The sequence below is a fragment of the Micropterus dolomieu genome, linkage group LG02, assembly GCF_021292245.1.
Source record: "Micropterus dolomieu isolate WLL.071019.BEF.003 ecotype Adirondacks linkage group LG02, ASM2129224v1, whole genome shotgun sequence".
Taxonomy (NCBI): domain Eukaryota; kingdom Metazoa; phylum Chordata; class Actinopteri; order Centrarchiformes; family Centrarchidae; genus Micropterus; species Micropterus dolomieu.
The window spans coordinates 7,069,861-7,082,783 of record NC_060151.1 but is presented as its reverse complement, the minus strand read 5'-3'; the positions used below and the strand labels follow the sequence as shown (position 1 = coordinate 7,082,783).

Here is a 12,923-nt window from a genome sequence, read left to right as displayed (position 1 = left end):
TCTGAGATCTTATTACAAAAATGTGACAACAAATAACAAGATTAGAAAAAAGTTTTTCTTCTTTCCTCTCCCATTAACGTCTCATGACCCCACATTTATCTTGTGACCCCTAGATTGAGAACCAGTAGTAACTGTATGTAGTCACATTTCTTCTGCCGAGTGAGTACTATTCTTAAGTATTTGTAGGCAACTTTAAGAAGAATATGTTTGTCCCTATAATTAGTGAGTAAAATTTTGAATGCAGCACTTTTTCTGTACTAGAGTATTTTTACATTGTTGTATTGGTACATATTTGAAGGTCACACAGGAGTGGATTTTCTCTCTTGTCCCATCACCCTCCCACAAAAATACCCCTGTCCTGTCCCAAATCCTTGACAGAGTAAAAAACAATTTATCTCTCGTCCCAATCTCAGAAAAATGACTCCCATGCCATCCCATTCCCGATAAAGAAATCTGAAAATAGCATGTATTCATATTAGAACTGCCTTCCTGCTCCCATTGACTTTTCTTCCTGTCCCGTCCCAGTCCTGTGATGAATAGCAAAAATAACTCTCCTCCCGTGAGAATCTCACAGAAATCCAGAACAAATGACAATGACAACTGAGTTTTTTCTGAATTTCAACAGCACACAACTGAAGCCAACACATATGAAGCATATTTAACCTCACGACTAGCATTTTCATGTGACTTCAACACACAGCACAAATGATCTACAGTTGTATGGTTAAGACTTTGTGTTGCATCTTAGCCATTGATAAATATAATAAAGTGTCACATTGATCTACTTCGATTTAGACATTTGGAATACTTATTTTTATTTTATTTATTAAAGCTCTTATCAGCATCCTTGACCTCTGGCAAACCATGCAAAGATATGACACCTTAGTGACAGAGCCAGTACAGTCCTAGAAGTAATCACCATGGTGTGTCTTACAATAGTACCTGATCTCTTACACCAGTTATACAGGGACTGTAGCATTATTCCAAACAAGTTGTGGCTATTCATGCTTTGTTTGTTATAATTACAGTATTAATGTTTCATACATCAGTAACCAGCAGCAAATCTAGATCTTGACTTCATTCAGAAGTGTTAATACTAGTACGGGGTTGTCCGTGAAAGTCTATACAATGAATTTTCTATACAACTAAGAAATGGGGAGCTGGAACAAAATCTCTGCTATAGTCTGAGAGTAGAAAAATAGCCCTTTATAATTTGAAAAATTGACTTTCATTGACAGACTTACAACTTGTTCTTGCCCTCAAAATAAAGCACTGAAATATATATTCTACAAACATGAGAGAAAAACAAACATCGCCACAATTCATTTGAGAAATCATCAAGAGTGTAAAAACCGCTGTGGAGTCAACATGCGAGTTACATTTCTGACAGCAGATTCCTGTTGGTTGGGAGCAGCAGCAAGAGGTGGGATCTATTTGCCCACAGTGAAGGACTGCAGGCCCGTGATGGCTCTGCCCAGGATCAGGGCGTGGATGTCATGGGTACCTAGAGGAGGAGACGACCGATATCAAACAGGATGAACAGGAGCAACTCGTGTGTAGATGGGACACAGATAACTATTGGACACTAATGTGAAGCAACTGAGTTAATATAAACATAATAAATAAAAATAGTATAATAATAAAAATAGTTACATATTCTGCTTGTTTAAAATCTATTTGTATCATTCCGCCTATTGTGTGCGCATGCATGTCTCATGTGGAACTAAAGTAAAGTTTCTCCTTCCTCCTCACCTTCATATGTGTTGACAGCCTCCAGGTTCATGACGTGGCGGATGATGTGATACTCATCTGAGATGCCGTTTCCTCCCAGCATGTCTCTGGCCTGCCTGGCGATGTCGAGGGCTTTACCGCAGCTGTTCCTCTTCAGCATGGATATCATCTCTGGGGCCGCTCTGTTAAGCAGAAACAAAATTGCAGTTTAGTGTCTTCTTTGTACTGAATGCAATGCCTGGATATGAATTAAAACTACAGAGCCACCAAAAGGACACAGTGACACCTCTAAGGTCACATCATGAAATGTTTATCTTAGGTGTCTTAATTAATGTAACAGGGAAAGGTAAAACAGGTCTAGCTTAGAGACATTAGCTGACCCCACAAGTGTTCACTGACCTTCCAGCTGGAGTTATTTCTCCCATGTAACTGTCCTTGTTAGGGAGACAACAGTTAAACTAATAAGGTAGAGACAGTAGCTCAGGAGTCAGGCTAGGAGATGTCACTGTTCTCTGGGAATCTAACAAGGTTGAGTCTTACGAGAATGTTTACAAGAATTTACTGGCTCCGCAGATTAGATTACAACTCATGGATAGTAATAGATTCCAATATGACGAAGCATCGGAGTCTAAACATCAGATAGATTTGTTGTTCTTGATTAAGGCCAGCTAGAGATGACCTAATAGGGAAATCTACAGGCAGTAGGGGGAAGACAGAAACATAAAAGGGACCAAAAGATGTTATCCTTCAGATTTGGTGTTGGCATTTGATGTGTTCACGTGTTGTTTGCTGGCACTGTGTCTCCTCAGCCGGGCGCAATGACACTGCTTCAGTCAGGTCTAGCTTAAGCTCAATTTTGTAGTCTCAAACAGTTTCATGACACCGTTGAGAACCAAAGGGAGAAACACTTTTCAACCTGACAGGAAGAGGTCAGAGTGACTGTGCGGTTTGATGGATTGGCCCCTCAAGAAACATTAGTGCCAACACCCTGTCACATCCCGTCTATACGCTTCAGGTAGAGGATAAAGTCATCTTTACTTTTTCTCATCGATGAGTCTTCCCAGCTGCAGACAGGACTGTAGGCCGATGGTGATCTCTGTCAACATGTCCGCCATTTTCTTCTGCATTAGCTGATTCCTTGCCAGTGGCACGCCAAACTGGATTCTGGTATAGAAAACAATAAAACTGTGTTATCCTCATGTTTATCAATAAATAAACATGACATATATTTGTCTAAACTGAAGTAAAAATGTGAGCATTTTGTTGCGCAAATGTCATTTTAACCCGGTACAGATGCATGACCACAGAAGATGACATTACACAGACACTTGGGACACCTGACCTGTCGAGCGTGTACTGTCGAGCTGCATGGAAACAGAACTCTGCAGCACCCAGAGCTCCCCATGCGATGCCGTAACGAGCGTTGTTCAAGCAGCCAAAGGGACCCTGGAAACAACAAAAGGAGTGTGATGAGCAATTACTGCTACTAAGTGTTTGAATTGTAAAAAGCTGAGCCACACTGTATAATTTGTAGTCGGTGAGTCACAAACTTTGTTTCATGTTGTGAATGTAATGGAGCAAAGGTGTACAGCTATTTGAGTATCTTCCACAAACACAAACTACACTGTCCATGGCTTAGCTCCACTCACCCCGAGGCCGGACACTTTAGGCAGCAGGTTCTCCTCAGGGACCTCCACCTCGTCCATGAGGATCATACCAGTGGCGGAGGCTCTCAGGGAGAACTTCCCTTCAATCTTAGGTGTTGAGAGGCCCTTCATGCCACGCTCCAAGATGAAGCCGCGGATCTTCCCATCATCACATTTGGCCCAGACTACAGCTACATCCGCCACAGGGGAGTTAGTGATCCTGAAGGTGGAAGCAAAGGGAAGGTCAGGGAGACGCCTTTTTGTATGCACTGGTAGGCCCAATTTTTTCTATGAAGAATAAACAACGCAGATTTGAACCAACTACAGAACATGTACTGTAATCTGTTCTGCATGTTATCTTCATGAACTGACAGTGCTGGGAACATTTTAGCAACATTTCTTCCAATGTTACGTTTGTTTTGGACTTACACCATAATAGACTTATTTATTTGTATGAAGTTCTAAAATTGTTTAAAAACAAAACAAACAAGGACACCGCTGGTTTCATCAAATGAGACCCTAGTAAAACTCAGTTTCTCACAGCATTTGACTGTGAAGAGCTCCACCATGTGGACAACTAATGACATACAGAGCCATGTGCTACAAATCTACAAACTCTGATTGTGGGTGACGCTGCTGTAAAACGATGTAAGAAGCATGTGCAGTAAGAACACCAAAATACTCTGTTTTCCGAAGGATACGGTGTCTGACTTGGCAGAAAGAATCCTGCATATTGTGGCTGAACATCCTACTGTGAAAAACATCATACTGCACATCGGGACCAATGATGTTGTGAAGCAACAGTCTGAAGTGTTGAAAGAGGACTTTAATAATCTGTTGAACACAGTCAGCTCTTTGAATTCTGAGGTGTTTATCAGTGGCCCTATACCGCCAATCCAAAGAGGAGCTGAGAGATTCAGCAGATTGATGGCATTGAACACGTGGCTCTCAACGGCATGTTCTGTCCATTCAGTGCATTTCATCAAAAACTTTTACTTTCTGTGGGACCGCAGGCATCTTTTTAAGGCAGATGGACTTCGCCTTAAGTCAGGAGTAAAATTGTTCAGCTCCAACCTGTTTTACTTTCTGCATCACTCATCTGTTCCCTCTGCCAAGGACAAGAGGAATCAAAACAAGAAGAAGACATAACACAACACGCCAGAAACCTTGAAGGAGAGCCACCTCAGCCCCCACTGGAAGAGAGCTCTGATCACGGGAGACATCTGAGCCAAGAGGAAGAGCCTCCACCTCTCTCACTGAAAACCAACAGTGAGGATTCAACATCTCTACCCCCCCAATCCCCACCTTCAGACACACTTTCTCCCCTCTCCCCCCTGTTGGACTTCACTGATCACATGGAAGACCTGGTTAGAGCTGGGACCAAATTTACTCCCCGCTCCTTCCCTCGCTCCACTCCCATTCTCTCTACCCTAAACCCCCCTCACCGCCCACCTCCACCACTGGTTCTTAGTCCTCCAGGTTTGACACGTGTCACAAATACAGCACACAACCCGCCTTCGCGCTCCGCAATGGCGAAAAAGCCCAGTAAGCTCTGTCTAATATGTGCTGGGTCCAGGCTACAAGGAAAATAGCACTCATGACTCTTCCCAGGACAAGCCGGGGCCCAGAGTGCTGGTAGACTTCTCCATCCCTGTCTTGACAGGTAACAGAAAAAGCATGGTGAATGTGTTAAAAAACAGGAAGCACTCAACATATCCTGCAAATTTAGTATTAATTCCTCGTCAGCCGCAGCCTGTCGAAAAAAGTGGGCCAGATAATGTTTTTAACACACTAAAATTAGCTTTGTTAAACGTTAGGTCTTTGGCAGGAAAAACATTTTTAATCAATGATTTTATAATCACTCACAATCTTAATTTCATGTTTTTAACTGAAACTTGGTTGGACCAAGATAACAGTGCAGCTGTCCTTATCGAGTCTACCCCTCCCAACTTCAGCTTCATGAGTGAAGCTAGAGTCCATAAGAGAGGAGGTGGAGTTGCCATTTTGTTTAATGACTCCCTCCAATGCAAAAAGATGTCTTAATTTTGCTTCTTTTGAATATGTGGCTCTTCAGCTGAATTCCTCTTCTCGAGCTATTTTTCTAAATATCTACAGGCCCCCTAAATACTGTGCAAACTTTTTTATGACTTTGGTGAACTGCTGTCTATAATCTGTATTGACTTTGACTGCGTGGTTATTGTTGGTGATTTTAACATCCATGTTGACAACCCCCAGGACAGAGGGACTAAAGAACTGTTTTGTGTTCTTGATAATTATGGACTGACCCAACAAGTGAGGAGGCCCACGCACAATAAGGGGCACACTTTGGACTTGGTCATCTCCAAGGGTCTGGACATTTCCAAGGTTGTGGTGACTGATGTTGCTCTCTCTGATCATTCCTGTGTTTTCTTTGAGAGTGCTATCTACGTGCACACAAATGTTAAAACAGAGGTTATCACAAAACGGCATATCACTGAAAACACTAGTGAAAAATTTATAGAGGCTTTCTCCTCAACACCCGCCCTCTCACGGGTCTCAGTCAATGAGCTTGTAGATAATTTCAGTTCTAAAATTACAAATGTTATTGATGCCATTGCACCAGCCAAGGTGAAGGTGGTCTCTGGTAAGAGAAGATCTCCATGGAGAAATGCCACGCTGGTTAGAACTCAAAAAAGAGAGTGTCTAAAAGCTGAACGCAGGTGGCGGAAAACAAATCTCCAGGTTCATTATGAAATCTATAAAGATCTAAAAATGCATGGCGGTCCTTCTTCTCTGACATCATCACCAAAAACACTAATAATGCCCTGTTTGCTACTGTCGACAGGCTAACCAACCCTCCTGTGTCTGTAGCCTCTGAACTTCTATCCACCAGGGCCTGCAATGAATTTGCTTCCTTCTTCACAGACAAAATTCAAACAATTACACAAGCAATCAGTGCCTCCATGTCAGTAACAGGACAGACAATTTGATTCTATTAACCATAAAAACCCGGAGGACACAATACAACATCTGAAATCCTCCTCATGCTGCCTTGATATTATGCCAACAGGTTTTTTCAAAAATGTGTCTAAATGCATGGCCTCAGATTTACTACAAATTGTCAACATGTCTCTCCTCTCAGGTTTTTTCCCACAGGCACTGAAAACTGCAGTCATTAAGCCACTCTTAAAAAAGAGCAATCTAGACAGTTCACTAATGAGCAATTATAGGCCCATATCAAATCTCCCATTTTTAAGTAAAATCTTTGAAAAGGCTGTTTTTCAACAGCTTAATGCTTTCTTGGCACTAAATAACTGTTTTGATGTCTTCCAGTCAGGTTTTCGACCACACCACAGCAATGAGACAGCTCTTGTTAATGTCTTCAATGACATCCATTTAAACACTGACAGTGGCAGAATTTCAGTCTTAGTATTATTGGATCCTGCATTCGACACGGTCGACCACAACATATTACTAGACAGACTTGAAAACTGGGTTGGACTTTCTGGCACAGTACTAAACTGGTTTGAATCCTACTTAAAGGACAGGGACTACTTTGTGTCTATAGGTAATCACACATCTGAGCTGACAAAAATGACATGTGGAGTTCCCCAAAGCTCCATTCTGGGACCTCTTTTGTTTAACATTTACATGCTTCCACTGGCTCAGATTATGAAAAACAACAAAATACTGTATGTTACCATAATTATGCAGATGACACACAGATTTACATAACCATTTCACCAGGGGACTATGATCCCATACAGGCGCTGAGTAACTTTATTGAACAGGTCAACGATTGGATGTGCCAGAATTTTCTTCAATTAAACAAGGATAAAACTAAAATAAAAGTTATTGTTTTTGGAGCCAGGGAGGAACGATTGAAAGTCAGTGCTTGACTTCAATATGTAATGTTAAGAACCACAAATCAAGCCAGAAATCTTGGTGTAGTCATGGCCTCAGACCTGAATTTGAGGAGCCATATTAACACAATTACAAAGTCGGCCTACTATCACCTGAAGAATATATAAAGGATTAAAGGACTTATGTCTCAGCAGGACCTGGAAAAACTTATCCATGCATTTATCTTCAGTCGACTTGACTACTGTAACAGCGTCCTTACAGGAATCCCTAAGAAAACCATCAGACAGCTGCAGCTGATTCAGAACGCTGCTGCTCGAGTCCTCACTAAGACCAAAAAGGTCGATCACATCACTCCAGTTCTGAGGTCTTTACATTGGCTTCCTGTATGTCAAAGAATTGATTTCAAAATCCTGCTGTTAGTTTATAAAGCACTAAATGGTTTAGGGCCAAAATACATTTCCGATCTTCTGCTTCGTTACGAACCATCCAGACCTCTCAGGTCGTCTGGGGCAGGTCTGCTTTCTGTCCCCAGAGTCAAAACTAAACAAGGAGAAGCAGCGTTCAGTTATTATTCTCCGTATATTTGGAACAAACTCCCAGATAACTGCAGGTCTGCTGAAACAGTCAGTTCTTTTAAATTAAGACTGAAGACTTTTCTTCTTACCATTGCTTTTAATTAAATATTTAAGATTTTTCTTTTTATTGATAACTTACACTGCACTGTTACTTTTACTGTCCTGTTTTCTTTTTCTTTGTTTTTAGCTTTGTAGTATTTTCCATTTAACTCTTTTAAACCTGATTGTAACACTGTAACTTTTTTTATATTTTATATTGCTTTTAAACTTTTACATATTTCCCTGTTGCTTTTATGTTTTATGGAAAGCACTTTGAATTACCTTGTTGTTAAATTGTGCTATACAAATAAACTTGCCTTGCCTTGCAAAATGAAGTCTCAATGTTGTCTTTATTTTTGATGATGCCGTTTCATGATAGTCCTCCTGGGCTAAAGGTTAGCTGGGCTCGCACACACGGTTCTGTATTTGCAGAAATGTGTAATAGATAAGCTGATTTATAATCCTACATGGCTTTCCTGGAGGGTTATTACACTGGTATAAAATATATTTTATACTTCTTCCTTCAATCAGAGAGCAAATTAGAGTTGTTATGGTAATGTAATAAGTAAAACTACAAGGTGTAAACCCTGAAATGACACAATATGCTGAGATGTCACTTCAAATCCCGACTTCAGTGACATGCTATTTATTGTGGCGCACCTCCAGAAACGTCTCTTATGATTTTTGCACATATCCACTACTCACCAGGTCTTTGAGCCAGTGAGAGTGTAGGTGCGACTGGATGGATTGTATTTGGCTTTGGTTTCCATGCTGCTGGGGTCACTACCATGGTTGGGCTCTGTTAAGCCAAAGCAACCCAGGAGCTCTCCACGAGCTGAAATAAACCAAGAGCGCAGTCACTCATTTTTTTTTATGGTTAATGTATTAATATATGACAACAGATACATTTTCACCCATCCACTGTCAATACAAACTGACAGACTACTGACGGGTAACATCTTTCTCTTCTTACCCAGCTTGGGGAGGTACTTCTGTTTCTGCTCCTCTGTGCCATAGGCATTAATTGGGTGCATGACCAGTGATGACTGCACACTCATGACTGAGCGATAGCCGCTGTCCACTCTCTCTACTTCTCTGGCGATCAAACCGTAGGCCACGTAGCTCGTTCCAGCGCAGCCATAACCTTTATATCAAACACAGCATTTATTGTCTGCATTATTACGTTTAAAATGTAACGCATTAAACAAATTAATGTTAAGAAATAAAGTAAGGTTCGATTGGCACACTAGATGTCTCAAAAACAAACACACACAGATCCAGTTTGCACATGGCCAAAGTCCATTTCAATCATTTACGTAAGAGAAATTTTGCTTTTTCATAATAGGAAGTAATACACACACATCTGTGGTGCTTTCTGTTAAAGTTACCAAAACATTGAAGGGTATATACCATATGTGGGATTGGCCTCTGGAACATGCATGCAGCGAGTAGTGAACAGTGTCACTGTCAAATCAAGTTGACTTGTTCAGACTCACCTTTAATGGTTGGGCCCAGGACACCCATCTCTCCCATCTCTGACACAATTTCTCTGTGAAACACTGAAAAAAAAAGACACAACCAGTTGTCACATAAGGTTGAGTTAGAGGAGTTACATTCCTTTATTTTAACAAAGTCAACTGACTGATAAAGCGGCAATCTTGCAGCACATATTGCATATAGACACCTACACTGGACATTATGCACCTGAAGGCAACATGGGGAGTCATTAAAGCTGAACGAAAAATCAAGTGAAGGACTCTGGCTCACGCATGATGTAAAAAGTAATCTCTCACCTTCATTTCTGTTTGCCATAATGATGCGAGGCATGAGTTTCTCTTGGCAGTAGATCCGGAAGGAGTCTCGGATCATGATCTCGTCCTCCGTCAGCTGGCCCTCCAGGTTCAGGGCATCTTGCCAGCTGAACTGGACCTTAGCTATCAGACATTTATAATTTAACAATTCAAAAACCTTGAAAACCTGATTAAAAATATGTTCTGTTGAGAACTTCCAATTCAAATCATTATCTCTGACATAAAGTAGATTTCAGAAATAAGGAGTAATTAACACCTACGTGCTTTATACTTCTGCTCAGTCTTCTCGGCATCTGTCGAAAAAAAAAAAGTAAGGATTTAATTTGAAAAAAGAAAATTAAACACTGTATTTGCTGAAAATCTAAAATAGTTAAGGAAAACTCAAGTGTCACTTTGTATAATTATCACATTTACAACAGTCTAAGGTGCATTTAGGAACACTTCCTTAATCTTTTTATAATTATATACAATATATGACTCTTTGTGAAATTCCAGAGTGCACTGTGTCAAATATAGCTTCAAATTAAATGCTACCACGAAAAGACACTAACCATCTGAAAGGAAAGACGCTACTGTGGGTGGTGACCTTTTCCTTCATAACAGTGTTATCTCTGTGGCTGGCCTGGTGTTATAGGACTTACCTTGCCTGGCAGGTGCTGCAGTTCCTTGTGCTCTGGAAGCTGAGATGATGGCATATCTCTGAGGGTTCACCAAGAGACGGCACACAGCGCTCCTCAATGCCATGATGAAGATTAGTCTATTAAATAAACAGTTTCTTTATTTGACTCACATTCCTTAAAAGTGCAGTTTATTAAACAGCCAACCATGTAGCCTGTAGTGAAATCAATGACAATAACTTTCACTGTCTTCCTAAACTGAGAATTACCAGCATCAAGAGTTGAACTGATGAAGCCGTGAGAAGAAGTAAGTCTCCCTGGCTCACGAACGTTTTAGACATATACATGAGTTTTATATGAAAGTAGGGTTTAACAAGCGTGGAAGAGAAATGTCCATACGAGCTGCAGTAAATTAACTAACTTTCAGAAATGAATGATGTTATTGATTGCTGTTGAGGCGGTTTCAGTTCACTGTAATAGTAAAAATAAAAAGCAACCTATTACAGTGTCAAGCAAACAGACCCTAGCCCTGACAGCCAACCCGATTTGGTATGTAAGCAGGCGAAGTTAGCTCAGCTAACCTGTGTGACTTTACTGTAGCAACAAGCTAACAGCACGAGCTCACGTAACTTGGATGTTAACAGCAACATTTTCGAATGACCTGTAGTGCACGAGCGCCGTGTTGACAATAACAGTAGAAGCCATGTTGGCAGTTGCATAAGCAGCTTTTTACCTGTGCTAGGTGTGACAATCCTTGTCCTGATTTCCCTTTTCTGCCCCTTGGGTTGACGGCGCAGTCAGTGACACTGAACGTCAAAACACAGCCTGACGTCAGCACGTAAAGCACGCTACGCTGAGTGCGCCATGTTGAGTGTGGCATCGTCAGTGACAAAGATTAAAACTGTGTAAACTATTCTTGTACATAATCAATAATTGTGTGTATGTGAAGGCAGTACACATAACATCTGAGACTCAGACATATTAATATGAGTGAACTCTTTGTTTGTGGCCATCCATCATCACTGAAGATGGCGCCTTTAGAGGATCCTAAACCACTACAGACGACTCTGATTGGCTCATTAGGAGAGGCGTGAATTTGGGAGGAGTGGATTTCTGTGGCTATATTGGTGCTTGAGTTCCCAGAATAAAACGCACCCAGTTCCATGGTAAGATGACGTTGGTAGTAGCGTCGGTTTCTCAGGAGGTTTAGCCTTCCAGTCCTGAGATCAGACACAATAAGTACTTCAGTTGTTCTTATAGCAGTACTCCTGACTGCTGGACATGTTCTTTAGACTTGTCTGAGAGTTTTTAAAGTTTCTTTTCCACTTACAAATACTCCTTGCAGGAGGCCCACAGAACCACAAGAGTGCAGCAGTCAATAAACCTCCATGTTGGTTTGAATTTGGTAAGAATCAGCTTTACTGCAACCACCTCTGCCATTGTGATCTCTGAAATCCCTCTATAAGCTGTACAAGAAATATAAGTTACTTTAAAAATGTAATTAAATGTGGGCAAAGAAAAAAGCAGAGAACTCAGGATTAGCTTGTGTCTATGGTGGAGAGTAACTAAGTGCATTTATTCAGGATCTGTACTACAGTATTCTGCGGTACTTGCATTTTAATTTAAATGCTTCTTCTACTCTACCACATGTAAGAAGGAAATATTGTATATTTTACTCCACTTAATTTGTCTGACAGCTCAGTTGCTATTAAGGTTGTTAATTAAAACCTGTAATTTACATATAAAATAGGTATGTCATTTTACCTGCAGAGTGATGTTTCTACGTCTATGGATTTGAATACCTCCACCATTGGCTTATGTTGTATAGTACTCTTGCCTGAGCACTCAAAACTGATAGGCCTATCTGTGAAATTTACCTTTTGGTAACAAAAATCTTTATGCAGCAACAAGACACATTTCACACTTAAGGTCATAGTCATCTTCTCCATGACAATTAATAAAATACCCATCACTCCAATATTTTATTTGACAGCTGTAGTTTCTTTGCAGATACTATTTAACATATGGCCAACTTCAGTCACACATGATTTATGTGTTTTAGTAATGAATTTCCATAAGGTTGGGGAGAGATATACTTCTGTCATACTGTAAAATCCATTACATTACACTACATTAATATATATATATATATATATATATATAGATAGATAGACCTATAGTGATACAGATATAATCCTTTGAAAAGGGCCATTCTGCATAGTGGATGATTTTACCTTTCAATACTTTGTACTTGTGCTTTTTAATACTTCATACCTCTTCCACCTCTGCAGCCCACCAGCAGCTGTCGTGCCTCACAGAGTGCAGAGTCAGACCAGGCAATGTTAGGGCTTTAAGTTGAATTATGAATGAATACATTGCTTTTATAATTAATGTCGTCTAGAATTTCACCAGGCCAATAAACGTATGCCATTGATTTGCAGCGCTCTTGGCAGATGAGGACACATTGTGACTGAGTAATGATGGACAAACACAGTGATACAGCCCTTGTTATTTGCCATCAACTATTGAGATTACAGAAGTGTATTGGGTGGACAGTCAACACACAGTTAGTTATAACAGCTAATTGGACAGTTACTCCTGTGTCAGTTAACGGTACTAGAAACTAACTCACTCCCCTGCACCATAAACTCCCGCCTCCGC

At 40.6% G+C, this 12,923-nt stretch overlaps 1 protein-coding gene across 2 annotated transcripts; it reads right to left on the bottom strand.

Moving 5' to 3' along the window:
- Positions 1-790: 790 nt before the first annotated feature.
- On the bottom strand, positions 791-11,144 carry gcdhb (glutaryl-CoA dehydrogenase b). Of its 2 annotated transcripts, none has more exons than XM_046041949.1 (12): positions 10,996-11,144; positions 10,287-10,402; positions 9,906-9,938; positions 9,628-9,768; positions 9,331-9,393; positions 8,808-8,978; positions 8,540-8,669; positions 3,381-3,597; positions 3,074-3,177; positions 2,770-2,895; positions 1,753-1,913; positions 791-1,504 (listed from the first exon to the last, which is right to left on the bottom strand). In XM_046041949.1, exons 2-12 carry the CDS (start codon positions 10,387-10,389, stop codon positions 1,431-1,433), a joined length of 1,323 nt encoding a protein of 440 aa, XP_045897905.1. In that variant the 5' UTR covers positions 10,390-10,402; positions 10,996-11,144; the 3' UTR covers positions 791-1,430. The 2 variants fall into 2 exon arrangements, with proteins under 2 accessions (XP_045897905.1, XP_045897910.1); XM_046041954.1 differs by lacking the exon at positions 10,996-11,144 and adding an exon at positions 10,532-10,550.
- Between the last annotated feature and the right edge of the window lie 1,779 nt (positions 11,145-12,923).

Coding starts and splice junctions, on each gene's coding strand:
- gcdhb (XM_046041949.1), bottom strand. CDS start 10,389: ATGGCATTGAGGAGCGCTGTGTGCCGTCTCTTGGTGAACCCTCAGAGA. Junction 8,979..9,330: donor CCTGGGCCCAACCATTAAAG/GTGAGTCTGAAC, acceptor TTTGATATAAAG/GTTATGGCTGCGCTGGAACG. Junction 1,914..2,769: donor AGACTCATCGATGAGAAAAA/GTAAAGATGACT, acceptor TCTGCTTAACAG/AGCGGCCCCAGAGATGATAT.